The 16,946-nt window shown below is 40.4% G+C and overlaps 1 protein-coding gene across 10 annotated transcripts in view; it reads right to left on the bottom strand.

Moving 5' to 3' along the window:
- Positions 1 to 16,946, bottom strand: part of EXOC6 (exocyst complex component 6) — a 225,331-nt gene that overhangs the window by 131,996 nt on the left and 76,389 nt on the right. For all 10 annotated transcript variants that reach the window (XM_019035382.2, XM_055352498.2, XM_055352500.2 and 7 more), the window contains exons 7-8: positions 9,287 to 9,442; positions 5,136 to 5,204 (exon numbers count right to left, since the gene is read on the bottom strand). In XM_019035382.2, the coding sequence (XP_018890927.1) occupies positions 5,136 to 5,204; positions 9,287 to 9,442 (225 nt within the window). The remainder of the gene's footprint in view (positions 1 to 5,135; positions 5,205 to 9,286; positions 9,443 to 16,946) is intronic.

The following is a 16,946-nucleotide window of genomic DNA, read 5'->3' as shown; positions in this document are numbered from 1 at the left end:
TACTTAATTTACAATAATGCAATGTAATATACAACTAAAATTCTAAGCTTTTATGAAGTAAAGAGCATAATAAACAATACTACATGCCTTCCATTAACATGTGGACATACATAAAACTTGTTCAACTTTTGGAAATAATTAAATACAACCAAGTATAAAAATCAGGGATATAAAAAAGAATAAAATAATATTTTTTGGAGCAACCTGGATGGAACTAGAGACCATTATCCTAAGTGACAGAACTCAGGAACAGAAAACCAAATACTGCATGTTCTCACTCATCAGTGGGAGCTAAGCTATGGGTATACAGGGGCAAGTGGAGTGGTATAATGAACATTGGAGATTCAGAAGTGGGGTGAAGGATAAAAAAATCACCTACTGGGTACAAGGTACACTATTCAGGTGACAAGTACACTAAAAGCCTAGACTTCATTACTATACAATTCATCCACATAACCAAAAGCCACTTGTACCCCTAAAGCTACTAAAATAAATAAAAGTACATAAAAAAATGCAGCCCTACTAATCAATAAATCAAACAGTAAAATCAGGCATAACTCCATTAATTTCATTAGATATGATGACCATCCTTTTTCTGGGTGTTTAACAAAAGAGAATGGTATATGCCGCTAAAAATGAATAGCCAGGGTTTACTTTAAATATGAAGTATAAAACATTAAACAATTGGACTTAGATTTATGACAGCTAAACAGCTTTACCCACTTTATCGAATCATAATGTACATGAATATGAAAAAATAAAGTTAGCCAGTGTAACTTAAAATTTTTGGCAGCCCCAGAAAACACTCCATTCATGTTTAAAAGATACAGCTTTACTAACCCATATCATTTGGCTGTTTAAAGGTGTTTTCTTTACAGCAAATGATACATCCTAAAGAAGAGTATTAAGATTAGCCAAAATCATTGTTTACATTTAAACACATAGGACATAGTTTTAGCAATCAAAATTCTCTGTGTTCTCTTTGCTCTACTCTCTCACAGGGACTCTCTCTTAAAAGCAATTACTTGTTGTCAATAGCTAGGGAGAAAAAGAACAGGTCATTAAAAGGAAACTATCGTTATTCCTACCTATGTCATTACTCCCTACTACATATCTAAATTCAGAATATCCTACCACAGGACAAAATATACCATTCCTAACATGATTTACCCTTAACAGAAATTTGTGCAAAAATGGAAAGGAAGGAACTCCCAATACAGTTCCTTGATTAATAATTAAAGGAGACTTCTCCTTTTTTGGCACCCTGGAAGCCTTTACACCTCAAGACAATGCACCATGGTAGTACTGAGTATCAGTGAAGGGTATGATTTTCACTTATAAAGTAAACGTGGTAGCCTTCAAAACAGCCTCCAAAGATCCCCACCTCCTGGTATTCATACCCTTGTGTGGTCCCCTCCCACAATGCACCTGAGTTCATCTATGTGACAAATAGGATAAAGCAGAAGTAATGGTATGTCACTTCTGAGATTGTGTTATAAAAGGAATGATGGCTTCCATTTTGGTTTCTCTCCTGGATGACTCACTCTGGGGGAAAGCCAGCTGCCATGTCATGAGGACTTTCAGGCAGCCTGGTAGACACTCCATGTGGCAAGGAACTGAGGCCTTCTACCAGCAGCCATCATAGAGGCAAATCCTCCAGCCCCTGTTAAGCCTTCAGATGACAGCAGTCCTCATGACATCTTGACTAGAATCTCATAAGAGACCTGTAGCCAGAACCAGCCAGCTAAGCAACTCCCTGACTGCTAACCCTGTGAAATAATAATGTTTGTTGTTTTAAGGCAGTGTGTTACACAGCAATTGATAACTAATATGGTCACTATCTTAGGTAGCTGTCCTAGGAACAGAATCTGAGATCAATGATAAACTAAAGAAATGTTGAAGAGGGAAACTGTTCAAGAAGTGAAGAAAGTAAAAGGAACAAGAGGAAGCCAACCAAGGGCACCATCTAAGGCAAAAAATTGTGTGCCTGATTCCACACTGCAACTTCAGAGCATAAGTTATACCTCAGTGTTGTCCTAATCTAGGCAACTAGATTAGGAAGCTAGGCTTTCAAACACCATATCCACACACCATAATTTATTAATCTCAACACTGGTAATCTGATGTGTGGTAGCTTCTAGCTGAAAAGTGACCCAAGGGAATCTGAGCAGAGCACCAACAGTAAGAGAAGAACTATTCTGAAGACAGGTTGGGTTTCCCAAACAGATCATTTTTAGAAAGAAAGCCGTGGACCTAAAATTTATTTCCCTAAAGTTTCTAGCCCAGGGCCCCTTGGAAAGCCTTCATATACCCTTAAAAACTCCTAGGGCAGCAATTCGCACACTATATTCGGTATTCATCAGATAATTAGGAAATTAACTCATTCAATATTCAGTATTCTAAGAAAAAAAACGATCCCTATACTCAAAGTTTAGGATATAGCCAGCTAAGTAAAGTCAGAGAAGCTCTTAGGACTTCTCAAAGTCTGAAAAATGATAAGCTATGATAAGCTATATTGTGAATATTGTGTGCAGCATTTTCCAAAGAGAATCCCTTTTTTTGACTTTATACCTATTTTCCTTTCATGGAATACTCATATTTGATCAAATAGAGTAGGATACCTTAGGATTTCGGACATAGAGCTTTTTTGGCTAAAGTAGACTTACAGTCAACAGTCCTTGAAAGCATACATATTAATGTAACCCTTTTATAATAACCCCTTTAACATTTACTGCCTGATATTTTATACCAGGTCCTATACCAAGCACTTTTATTATTTATATTGACTATAATATCCAACATAGCCTTAGAAATTGTTAACCATATTTTGCAAATGAGGAACTCAAATAAGGGAAGTAATTTTCCCAATGCTATAATGCTGGGAAATGGCAGAACTGGAATAACGAGTAGAAGGAAGAAGAGTTGTAACAATAATAAGAAATTAGTGGCCGGCCACGGTGGCTCATGCCTGTAATCCCAGCACTTTGGGAGGCTGAGATGGGCAGATCACCTGAGGTCAGGAGTTCGAGACCATGCTAGCCAACATGGAGAAACCCTGTCTCTACTAAAAATACAAAAATTAGTCAGGCGTGGTGGCAGGCGCCTGTAATCCCAGCTACTTGGGAGGCTAAGGCAGTAGAATCGCTTGAACCCAGGAGGCGCAGGTTGCAGTGAGCCAAGATGGCACCACTGCATTCCAGCCTAGGCAACAGAGCAAGACTCTGTCTCAAAAAAAAAGAAAGAAATTAGCTTTACCAAATAATTTTTGGTTATATATACCAGCCAGAAGTTATTGTGCTAATGAAAGTTTATTAAATTTACAGCATAAAACAGTAAGACTATATTCTAAACTCTACCTCTACAAAAAATACAAAAATTAGCCAAGCATGGTGGCATGAGCCTGTAGTCCCAGGTACTTGGGAGGCTCAAGTGGGAGAACTGCTTGAGCCCAAAGAGGTCAAGGCTGCAGTGAGCTGTGATCATGCCACTGCACTCCATCTTGGGTGACAGAGCAAGACCCTTTCTCAAAAAAAAAAAAAAAAAAGAAAACAATAGCACAAAGAAAAGGGTATTAATCTAACTGAATTGTTTTAAAGTAAGATGTTAATTGCAATCCTCAGGGCTAATACTAAGAAAAGAGGCTGGGCTCGGTGGCTCACACCTGTAACCCCAGCACTTTGGGAGGCCGAGACGGGTGGATCACCTAAAGTCAGGAGTTCGAGATCAGCCTGGCCAACAAGGTGAAACCCCATCTCTACTAAAAAAATACAAAAAATTAGCTGGCCATGGTGGCGGGTGCCTGTAAACCCAGCTACTTGGGAGGCTGAGGCAGGAGAATCACTTGAACCCAGGAGGCAGAGGTTGCAGTGATCTGAGATCATGCCATTGCACTCTATCCTGAGCAACAAGAGCGAAACTCCAGCACAAAAAAAAGAAAAGAAAAGGAAATGACAAAGGAAATGAAATGGTACATAAGAAAATATCTATTTAATGCACAAGACAGTACTAATGGAGAAATAGAGGAACAAAAAAGATATAAGACATGTTAAAACAAATGGCAAACATCAGAGCAGACATAAATCCTACCTTATCAGTAATTACATTAAATGTAAATGAACGAAACACTCCAATTGAAAGGCAGAGATCAGCAGACTGGATTTAAAAAAACAGACTGAACTATGTGTTACCTACTGGAGACATACTTTAGATTCAAAGATACAAAGAGACTGAAAGTAAAAGGATGGGGAAAAACATGCTATGCCAATAGTCAAAAGAAAGCTGGAGTGGCTATACTAATTAAAGCCAAACAGACCTTAAGACAAAAAATATTATGAAGAAAGATATTTTATGATTTTTTTAAAAAAGGTCAATTCATCAGGAAGACATAACAATTATAAACATATATTCGCCTGCCAACAAAGCCCTAAAAATACATGAATAAAAAACTGGCAAAACTGAAAGAAAAAATGGACAATTCAACAGTTATAGTTGAAGACTCCAATACTTCTACTTTCAATAACAGAATAGGCAGAAGACCAACAAGGAAGTAAAAGATGTGAACAACCCTATAAACCAACTACATCTAACAAATATCTATAGAACACACCACCTAATAACAGCCAGATACACATTTTTGATGTTTTGGGGGTGGTTGGAGGGGTGGGTAATGGGTATTTCTGGAATTAGGTAGTGGTAATGGTTGCACATCCTTGTGAATATGCTAAAACCACTGAATTGTATACTCTAAAAGGGTAAGTTTTTTCGTATGTGAATTAGATCTCAATAAAGCAGTTATTTTTAAAAAGGAACATTAAATCAAAAATAAGAGCAATGTAGTATGGAATACACATGTAAAAGTCACTTATAAGAACTGTGATGTAACAACAGCACAAAGGCAATAGGGAGAAATGGAAGTATACTATTACAAGTTTCTTAAAATATACATGAAATGGTATATCACTTGAAATTACACTATGATAAGTAATCAAAAAATGTAAGTGCCTTACACACAGTGGATATTTCACAAAGAATTATGTGAAGATTTACAGCATATGATCAATTTTTAGGGCCTAAAATACATACATGCCTTTTAAATAATATAAAGCTATATATATATAAATATAAAACATACTTACCAAAACAGAATAAATGTGCAAACATCGATAAACAGGGGAAAAATCAACAAGATCCTGAACAGTTAAGACCTGAAAATTAAACCATTTTTAAAAAAATTATAGGTCAAACTATTAGACCACCATTAGATAATGTAAAGTTAAAGATAGGCGAGAAGATTCATGAACTTTGTGTTACAATATTTATTCAATTCCCCCATAGAAAGCATACACTATAAACGCAAAACCTTCTTTATTTTGTTTTGGCATTTCTTCAGCAGTTTATTCTTTGTAGTATGTTTATTATCACTGTGGACTGTTTTCAACTTAAGGTAACAAAGGAGAGAAATTGTATATTTTTAATATGTATGATAGATTACAGAAAACTGCTATGGATAACTAGATACCTTATTATTGTTTTGGGTAAAAATGATACATAGATTTCATGATTTGGCTATAGACAAAGTTCCTGTTCTTACGCAGCTATGTCATATGATTGGTCATTATTGCATTGAATTAAAGACACTATCAGTATTATTTCACAGACTGCTAAGAAAGAAAAAACACCACCACTTAAAACTATAACACCATCATCTTTAAGATGTATCCTATATTCTGAAATGTTATGTGGGAAAAAAAATGCCTTATAATTGATGAAATGTAGTACTATAAAGTTTCTCAAACTTGAGAAATACATAAACCCTTTTTAAAGGAACACATTTGTACTCATGTGAATCTCCAGAGTGAACTTAAATTATTTTTACTATAACATTGCTTATTAGGGAAAATGATAAAAAAAAAATGTAGTGCAGTACAGTAGTAAAATAGATCTGAGAGAACAGGGAAACCACCAAGCTCCTCTAAATGTAAAGGTCTGGGGGTAAGGTATGATGGTGATGCTCCCAGCAGGAAAGATATACAGAACAGGAAGGGGAAAATTGAAGTAAGAAGACTAGATGGTCTATTTTCAACATTCTGAACCTCAAAGGAGAAAATAATACAGAGGTCCTCTGAATATTTAGAAAGAACAAAAAAGCAGAGGTCAAAAATATTTATTTAATTTAAAGCGACAAAAAACCTAATAATAATTTCAAGGGACTAATCAGGACATACTAATTCCACATTAGGAAGGCATTTAACTGTTTGAAGCTGTTCATTTGTCTGTATTCAGTACAATAGCAGACATTCACTACATATGCATATATATACATATATACACATATATACACACATACACATATGTGCATACATATTCACACAAATATATTACATATATATGACATATATATTACATATATATTTGTGTGACTATGTATGTATGTATCACCTCATCCTCAGATATACAGCAGAAATGTACATAGTGGCTGGGTGTGGTGGCTCACGCCTACAATCCCAGCACTTTAGGAGGCCAAAGCAGAAGGACCACTTGAAGCCAGGAGTTCAAGACCAGCCTGGACAACACAGCGGTTCCCCATCTCTACAAAAAATATTTAAAAATTAGCTGGATATAGTATATACAGGCATGTGCCTGTAGTTCTAACTACTTGGGAGGCTGAAGCAGGAGGAGCATTTGAACATAAGAGTTTGAGGTTACAGTAAGCCATGATTATGCCAACTGCTCTCCAGCCTGGGTGACAGAGTAAGACCCTGTCTCAAAAAAAAAAAAAAAAAGAAATGCACAGAGTAAACACTCAGCTATTCACCCATTCACAAATGCAGTCATGAGCACATAGTCATATGGTTCAACTAAAAATTCTTACTGCATCCCAATTATGTCCTTAGAAAAAGAATTTAAAATCTCATTGGCAAGGTAAAACTTATAAATTAATTGGGAATAACAAGGTTCCTATGATAGTAGCTAAATTTAAAAAAAAAAACTGAAAAGGACGATAAAAGGTAAGTTCAATAGAAGATTCTGTGGAGATAATTTTATTTATTTTTTTGAAATGGGCGTCTCACTCTGTCACCCAGGCTGGTATGTAGTGACATGATCACAGCTCACTGCATCCTCAACCTCCTCTGGCTCAGGTGATTCTCCCACCTCAGCCTCCCCAGTAGCTGGGAATACAGGCACTATTCCTGGCAATTTTTTTGTATTTTTTGTAGGAAAGGGGTTTCGCCATGTTGGCCAGGCAGGTCTCAAACTCCTGGCCCAAACAATCTGCCCCCCTCGGCCTCCCAAAGTGCTAGCATCACAGGCATGAGCCACGGCATCGAGCCCTGTAGAAAAAACTTTCGAAAGCAATAGGATGCTGGGCATGGTGGCTCACACCTGTAATCTCAGCACTTTGGAAGGCTGAGTAAGAGGATAATTTGAGGCTAAGATAATCTGAGTTCAAGATCAGCCTTGGTAACATAGTGAGACCTCTGTCTCTATAAGAAATTTTTTTTTTTTTTTAATTAGCCAGGCATGGTGATAGTGTGCTTTTAGTCCTAGCTACTCGGGAGACTGAAGTGGGAGGAACACTTGGACCCAGAAGTTGCAGGCTGTAGTGAGCTATGACTGCACCACTGCACTCACAGGCAACACAGTGAGCCCTATCTCTAAAAAAAAAAATGAAAGAAAAAAAGAACGAGAGAATGAATTTGGATATAGAAGATGAAAGAAAGAAAATATTTAAGGATAATTTCAAGGTTTCTAGACTTACTAGAACTTTTTTTTTCCATTAAAAGACTAATCATAGTAGAGTTATTTTTGCAGTATTTCAGCACCAATTTTTTAAATAGGTAGACTATCCAGAATTAGGCCAAATGACAAGACATTAAGAAATAAAAATTTGACAACAGGTAATTCAATTATAAGTAATCACTATAAAAATAATTAGATTTGGGCACAGTGGCCCACACCTGTAATCCCAGCACTTTGGGAGGCCGAGGTGGACAGATCACCAGGCCAGGAGTTCAAGACCAGCCTGGCCAGCATGGTGAAACCCCGTCTCTACTAAAAATATAAAAATTAGCCAGCCGGGCATGGTGGTGCATGTCTGTAATCCCAGCTACTTGGGAGGCTGAGGCAGGAGAATTGCTTGAACCCAGGAGGCAGAGGTTGCAGTGAGCCAAGATAGCGCCACTGCACTCCAGCCTGGGTGACACAGTGAGAACCCGTCTCAAAAAAAAAAAAAAAGAAAAATTAGATTTACACTTTTACTACAGATTCCACTACCAGAGATTTAGAAATATAATCTACAATCGTGTTTATCTCTCAATAATCTAGCCCAACATTTCAGATGACTCCATTGTCCTAATAGCTCAATACAATCTGACTGACTTTGTCAACTTGAAATAAAAATACATACAGAAAAATTTCCAAGCAAAAAAATTTATTTGAGAATAAACAAAGAAATAGGATTAAAATCCAGGACATGCACAGACCAGGGTGGTCTCTGGCATGTCTGCAGAACAAAGGAGGTTAGGGTTTTACTGGGGAGACAGATTGTTATGCAAATTGTTTTGAAAGAAAGTTCACTGGTGAGTGTCACTAGTTGCTAGAAAGGACTTGTAATTTTGGAGTTATGGTTAGGCCCTTAACAGTTTTGGATTGACCTTGTAAGACAGTTGTTTGTTTTTTTTCTTCTTTTTGAGACAAGGTCTCACTCTGTCTCCCAGGCTGGAGTACAGTGGCACAATGTCGGCTCACTACAACCTCCACCTCCTGGGTTCAAGCAATTCTCATGTCTCAGCTTCCCAAGTAGCTGGGACTAGAGGTGCCCACCACCATGCCCAGCTAATTTTTATATTTTTAGTAGAGACAGGGTTTCACTATGTTGGCTAGGCTGGTCTTAAACTCCTGCCTCAAGTGATCCACCCACCTCGACCTTGCAAAGTGCTGGGATTACTGGTGTGAGCCACTGTGCCTGGCCTGTTTTGAAACAGACAAGTGTTCACATGTAAGTGGCTAGCTGTCCTTGTAGGGCTGATGCAGTAAGCTATGGTTTCAAAAAATTTATTGTGATAGCTCCTGATACCAGGCAAATCGTCCATGACAGCCCTCCCTTCACGGCCTTCTCAGCCTCCATTTTGTCAAAGTTTGACACACTGACTCCATTTTGACTCTGACAACTTTTACAACATAAATTTATTTTGCATACGGGAAGACTAAATCACACAGATGTACATTACAATCCAAAAGAAAAAAAATTATCTAATAATAGAAAAGAAAGAAAGAAACCCATCACCTCTTCTTCATTCTCATCCTCTTCTTCAAGTGAATGTTTCAACACTGTTTCATTCCTTTCCTCTGGAATTCTATCACGATTTATATACATATTCTTCCCAAATTTCATTTTATTTTGTTTCTGCAGAGAAACACTGAAGGTTTTCTGATGCTGTGCCTATTTTGAAGAGAGAGAAATTCAGATTATTTCAAAACTGATTATGGTCAAAATTGGTTCAAAAAATTTGTTCATAGTTTTTTTTATCTTTTTAATGTCTGTAGGTATAGAATTTGTAGTGATGTCTCCTTTCTTATTCATGATTTTTGCCTTCTCATTTCCTTTTTTTAAAAAAAAAAAAAAAAAAAAAAAAAAACAGGGTCTCACTCTGTCATCCAGGCTGGAGTACAGTGGCACCATCACAGCTCACTGCAGCTTCAACCTCCCCAGGCTGCAGTGATCCTCCTACCTCAGCCTCCAGAGTAGCTGGGACTACAGGCATGCACCACCACACCCAGCTAACGTTTCTTTGTTTTTTTGGTTTTTTTGTTTTTGTATTTTTTTGTAAAATGGGGTTTTGCCATGTTGCCCAGGCTGGTCCCAAACTCCTGGCTCAAGCAATCCGCCTGCCCCAGCCTCCCAGAGTGCTAGGATTACAGGCGTGACCCACCACACCCAGCTTCTCTTCCTTTTTTAAATTTTAAAGTTATGTAGAACCATGTATTTCCTCAGTTGGCATATTGTGTGTTGGCAAGGGGGACTGGCCAACACTCTTTGGCCATACTCCCAACTTCCTGAATTAGCCATTAACCTCACAGAAGGAACTATAACATCAAGTTGCGAGCTTATTTTACTTCCCACTGAAAATGCCCACAGTTTGTGAAGATTAAGAATGCAGAAGCTGTTATCCCACAATTGATCATTGACAAAAAAAACATTTACACAGAATAAAAAGTTGAGAACCCTCATACTTTTAGTCATTTTAGTAATACTTCCCTATCAGAACTTCATTACCAGAAATAGAAAAAAATATAAACTTAATTCCAGGATTTTAATTTCCTTACACACTGCGAGACATTCTCTCTGTTTTGATGGGTCAGATTGTTGCTATTTTGTTCTGTTAGCACATAGAAAGGTCGTGCACTGGCTATTTTAGGTGAGTTCTCTCTAAGGCACATGTAACTGCCAATCAGCCCTTCTCTACACTTAGGTTATCAGACCATGCAAGTTGCAGTAACCTGGCTCCTCTCTTACCTAGACTTTGATCCTGGCTGCCCCCTAGAGGCTGGTACTGGAGAAAATTATTATCACTCCTGTGTATTCCCTTTCCCTCTGTGCCCAGACTAATTTTGTCAATGATTTTCTGTCCTCAGAGTATAAAATCATTTATTTAGAGTATTGTTTCCAAATTATGTTATGCACAAAACTAACAATTCACACAGTAAAAACAGATGTTCCTTGAAAAAAGGGTTCTAAGCTCAAATGAGTTATATAAATATTACATATTGTATCCTCCTCCTAGGAGATTTACAATTCATAAGTAAAGAAATCCACTTAACTTTATTTAACCCAGGTTTCCAAAATTTATTTGACTATTTAGTCCTTTTGCTCTCCCTAGAGCAGTGGTCCCCAGGCTTTTTTTGCAGGTGGATGGTTTCAGATGAAACTGTTCCACCTCAGATGATCAGGCATTAGATTCTCATAAGGAGTGCACAACCTAGATGCCCCACATGCACAGTTCACAATAGGGTTTGCGCTCCTATGAGAATCGAATGCCGCTGATCTGACAGGAGGCGGAGCTCAGGCAGTAATCCTCTTTAGCAAGCCACTCACCTCCTGCTGTGTGGCCTGGTTCCTAAAGGCCACAGACAGGTACCAGTCCACGGCCTGGGGGCTAGGAACCCCTGCCCTAGAGAGCAATATTAAAATGTGTGCCAGAGAACATTATATGGAAAATGTTAACTTACCCAATATAAATTTTAGATATTTATTGCTAATTAAACATCAGACTAACAGTGGATTCATCTCTCAGAATTTAAAAAATTCTCCCTAGACAATCTACAACTCAGCTCTGAACTAATTTTCAAAAATAACTTTTTTTGTGCCACTCATGTTAGGCATAATAGCTAGATCCCAGGAAGGCAAAAATAAGCAGGGCAAAATCCTCCACTTAAAAAATTCAGTCTAGTTAGGAACATAAAAAAAGCAATTGTAGTGTGAAAAGTACAATGGTATACACACTGAGGATGAAGTGACCATCTCTCACTGGCAGTAGTGTAATGGTGATGGCAGAAGATTTCACAGACAAGGTGATGTTCAAGCCCGCTTTTGGGAGGAAAAAGCAGGAATTTAGCGTCTCTGCCTGGCCGCCCATCATCTGGGACACGAGGAGCCCCCCTGCCTGGCTGCCCAGTCTGGAAAGTGAGGAGCGTCTCTGCCCGGCCGCCATCCCATCTAGGAAGTGAGGAGCGTCTCTGCCCGGCCGCCCATCGTCTGAGATGTGGGGAGCGCCTCTGCCCCGCCGCCCCGTCTGGGATGTGAGGAGCACCGCTGCCTGGCCGTGACCCCGTCTGGGAGGTGAGGAGCATCTCTGCCCGGCGGCCCCGTCTGAGAAGTGAGGAGACCCTCTGCCTGGCAACCTCCCCGTCTGAGAAGTGAGGAGCCCCTCTGCCCGGCAGCTGCCCCGTCTGAGAAGTGAGGAGCCCCTCCGCCCAGCAGCCACCCCGTCTGGGAAGTGAGGAGCCCCTCCGCCCGGCAGCCACCCCGTCCGGGAAGGAGGTGGGGGTCAGCCCCCGCCAGGCCAGCCGCCCCGTCCAGGAGGGAGGTGGAGGGGTTAGCCCCCCGCCCGGCCAGCCGCCCCGTCCGGGAAGGAGGTGGGGGGGTCAGCCCTCTGCCCGGCCAGCCGCCCCGTCCGGGAGGGAGGTGGGGGGGTCAGCCCCCGGCCCGGCCAGCCGCCCCGTCTGGGAGGGAGATGGGGGGGTCAGCCCCCCGCCAGGCCAGCCGCCCCCTCCGGGAGGAGAGGAGAGCCTCTGCCCAGCCGCCCCTACTGGGAAGTGAGGAGCCCCTCTGCCCGGCCAGCCGCCCCGTCCAGGACGGAGGTGGGGGGGTCAGCCCCCTGCCCGGCCAGCCGCCCCGTCCGGGAGGGAGGTGGGGGGGTCAGCCCTCTGCCCGGCCAGCCGCCCCGTCCAGGAGGGAGGTGGGGGGGGTCAGCCCCCCGCCCGGCCAGCCACCCCGTCCGGGAGGTGGGGGGCGCCTCTGCCCGGCCGCCCCTACTGGGAGGTGAGGAGCCCCTCTGCCCAGCCACCACCCCGTCTGGGAGGTGTGCCCGGCAGCTCATTGAGAACGGGCCATGATGACAATGGCGGTTTTGTGGAGTAGAAAGGGGGGAGAAGTGGGGAAAAGATTGAGAAATCGGATGGTTGCCGTGTCTGTGTAGGGGGAGGTAGACATGGGAGACTTTTCATTTTGTTCTGTACTAAGAAAAATTCTTCTGCCTTGGGATCCTGTTGATCTGTGACCTTACCCCCATCCCTGTGCTCTCTGAAACATGTGCTGTGTCCACTCAGGGTTAAATGGATTAAGGGCGGTGCAAGATGTGCTTGGTTAAACAGATGCTTGAAGGCAGCATGCTCGTTAAGAGTCATCACCACTCCCTAATCTCAAGTACCCAGGGACACAAACACTGCAGAAGGCCACAGGGTCCTCCGCCTAGGAAAACCAGAGACCTTTGTTCACTTGTTTATCTGCTGACCTTCCCTCCACTATTGTCCTGTGACGCTGCCAAATCCCCCTCTGTGAGAAACACCCAAGAATGATCAATAAAAAAAATAAAAATAAATAAAAAAGAAAAAGAAGTTGTTACTGTACCTCCTACTTCACTTTGTCTACTTTACTGGATATATTTTCACTGATAGGCCAGAAAAATTATAGTGAATGTTGTTTGTCTTTCCAGCATCTATTACTTCCTTTCCCCTGCCTAAGAGTACTTAAATTTTCATCTGGGTCTCCCTTGCTGATACGCTTTGAAAGCAGTTGATCACCAGAAATGGACTGTGATTGACCAAAGCCAATCTCAGTAAGCCCATCTCCCTTGATGCAGTGATTGGTTGAGGCCTGGGTTGTCTAATCTAATCAGTTAAGTTAGCATTTCTCTGTCAGAAATGGACTCCTGTCTCCAGACAGGCCAGTGAGTTATGGATAAAGGGATTTTTGGGAAAAGTGTTTCTTGGCTCTTCTGAGAGTACGACTGAAAGACATGTTCTCTCTTGTCTGTATCCTTTTATATGTCTCTGTAAGCTTGGAACCATTGTAACCACTGTGGTATCATGAAGGTTGTAAACCTTAGAATAAGCTGACACTGTAGAAGGAAAAGCTGAAAGAGGAAAAATTAAGTCTTTGATAAAATCACTGAACTCTTGCATCAAACCAACCTTAAAGCACACCCTACCTTTTGAATTTCTAGTTCATAAACCAATAAACACCTTAATTGTTTACTCAAAAAAAAAAAAAGCAGGAATTCATCAGACTGAGAAAAGTGAAAGAATGGACATTCTTGGTGAACACCTAGTATATTCCAAAATCTGTAAGACAGCAAATACTGCTAGAGCATAGAAGGAAGACAAGTATCAAGATGAGACTGAGGAACTTGGACTTAAGTAAAAGGTAACAGGGTATCACTTAAGATGAAGTGGTGTGGTCTTATCTGCATTTTAGGACAGTAACCAAAAGGAGAAGAGAATACAGATAAGGAAAACAAATGATTCTATATAACAGTTCAGCTATGTAGAGGGGGAAACAGAATCTACAGGTATTTAGAAGCAGAATTGATAGTAACTAAGTAGGACTTAGTAACAAATAACATTAACAGTATGAATACTCCTGAAAAGTTTAAAATACTCCCCAGTTTCTGGAATCGTGGAAACAGGAGACACTACTATCTTGTAGGGAGACCCCCTGAAACTATTGCTATGGAATAAAAGATGAAATGCTCCTGATTATTGTAAATACAAAACTGCATGCAGGATTGTGTAAAGACAATGCCAGGTTGGACTGCCAGAATGAGCCAAAAGCGTGTGATGTGCTTCCCCCTGCAGAGAGCCTATGAATGGACGTGCAGTCAGGGAGGTTTCACATCACCAAGACTCCTATCCCAGAAAAGCAGATGTTCATAGCTCTAGGAATGGAATGCAACCCTTGTGAAGAGCCTATAAATGGATGCATGAGGGCGGTGCCTGTCCATATGGATAAGATAGGGCTATAAACACCCTCATCTTGCCACGGCTCTTCTAGGCCCCTTTAGGGTTAAGGCATACTCCCTTCTGAGAATTTCTGGTCTGACTGGTTGTCTAGCTTCACGTCCTGTTTCTATAGATTGTTTGTAACCAGCTTTTGCTGCAACTGTTACTGCTGATTAATATCTGGCTAATCATAGGTTATGGAAAGACTGTGTTTCTGTTTTAAGGCTCTGTTAGAAATTACTGATGCACACACTATATTGTAAATTTTTATCTCTGTATACTGTACTTCTACCTATAGATGTTATGTTAAAGAATTACTTCATCCCCATGTGACCATCTCACCTCATAATCAAATGACCCTAAATCCCTCACTAACCTACCCCGCCCTCACTAAACTTAATAATAAATGCTGGTATATCCAGTGCATTGGAGGCACCGTGGGACCAGAAGGCAGTGACCCCCCTGGACCCAGCTTTCACTATCTTGTGTGTGTCTATTATTTCTCGACCTGCTGATCCGCCTGGGTCAGCAGGCGGATAGAGAGCCCCGTTGCATTGCGGGCTGCTGGCCAGATCCTGCAACACTATCTGAGATAGCAAATATAAGAAAAATAGACTTAGGAAAAAAAGAATGGGTTTAGTTTTAGAAATGCTGGGTTTGGGGTAGCTTTAAGATATTTAAATGAATACATAACAAGTCCATCCATCCGTAAAAGGGATACGAGATCACGGAATTAAGCACAGGATACAGAGTGCACCCAAAAGCGGGGGCTGCTTTACAAGGTATAAGTTTTACACTCATGCCACCTAGAAGATTCCAGAACTAAACTGTGACTCTGCCAAACTGAGCACAGCTGATGAGAGACTTCAGGAGGCTTCTTATACATACACAAACACATACACACACACACACACAGAAAGAGAGAGAGAGAAACCCACAAGAAATTGAAAGGTAGCATGAAGGGATACCAAGACAGAAAAAATACAACTTTTCTTATCAAATCTTGAGACGTCTAACTCTCACTATAAGGAAAACTCTCTAACTTCTCAACTCTGTGGAAGTTATTTCCAAAAGAAGAAATTGTAAAGAAAAACATCCCCACAGAGAGATGCTAAGAAAAGGTTTCTGTATGAAATGTCTGTTTAAATTGCAATGATAGGGAGCTTGATAACTTTAATGAGGAAAAAATGATAGTGGACCAAGAGAGTCTATTCTCTCCCAGAAATAAATTTTTGTAAATCTTAAATCCTAGGGCCCATGATTTGATGGACTCCCTAAGTGGAAAGAATCCAAAACTGGTCTATGAAAAACAAGTCAAAGAAGATAAGTTTAATATTGACACTTGTGATTAAAATGTATAATGGAATATGAACTTTAAACTACTGTTTGCATTCTCATACTGAAAAAATTTACCAAGTGGTTGTGTTTTTAACTCCCATGGCATGCACAGATTTCCTTGGCCAGAGGTAGGAGAAATAGTATTGAAAACACTGTAATATTGAAGGGAAGAATACAATGGTGAGGAGCTCTATAATGGGGAAGACCCTCACTGACCAGAGACAATCAGTAAGAAAGACTTAGGAGTTTCCAAAGTAGTTTGTAATACTTGGGGGAAAAAAAATCAAGCATTAGAAATCATGTAAGAGTGTGCAATGCAAAGACAAAAAGAAGAAATGGTGTTGAGCATTGTTTTATTTCTATGACATTGTTTCATTTCTATGACATTGCAAGAACAGCTCTTAGAAAATTTAATTATTTTTTTAACTTTTTATTAAAAATTTCAAAATAAACAGATTAATATCATGAACTCCCATCATTTATCTTCCACTAATATTTTTACATTCTTGTTCCATCTATACCTTTATCCACTCACTCCATATATACCCCAAATTATTATTATTATTATTTTGAGAGAGAGTCTCGCTCTGTCACTCAGGCTGGAGTGCAGTGGCGCGATCTTGGCTCGCTACAAGCTCCGCTTCCTGGGTTCACGCCATTCTCCTGCCTAAGCCTTCCGAGTAGCTGGGACTATACAGATGCCCGCCACCATGCCCGGCTAATTTTTTGTATTTTTAGTAGAGACGGGGTTTCACCGTGTTAGCCAGGATGGTCTTGGTCTCCTGACCTCGTGATCTGCCCGCCTTGCCTCCCAAAGTGCTGGGATTACAGGTGTGAGCCACCCCGCCCAGCCCCAAATTATTTTGTATAGTTTTCTATTTATAGTTTATTTTTTATAGTTTTTTTTAAGTAAGATGTATATACATTGAAATATATAGCTAAGATCTGTACAAGTTTGACAAATACATTTTTATCATGGTATAAAACATTTCCATCTCCCCAGAAAGTCCCCTTGTGTCCTTTCCTAGGCAATTTCCCCACCCAGAGGTAACCACTGCTCTGATTTTTTTTCATCTTAGTCTACCTGCTTTCGAATGACGTAAAAATGG

The sequence above is a fragment of the Gorilla gorilla genome, chromosome 8 (genome assembly GCF_029281585.2).
Source record: "Gorilla gorilla gorilla isolate KB3781 chromosome 8, NHGRI_mGorGor1-v2.1_pri, whole genome shotgun sequence".
Taxonomy (NCBI): domain Eukaryota; kingdom Metazoa; phylum Chordata; class Mammalia; order Primates; family Hominidae; genus Gorilla; species Gorilla gorilla.
The sequence above is the reverse complement of the archived record's forward strand: the minus strand, read 5'-3'. Positions and strand labels throughout refer to the sequence as shown.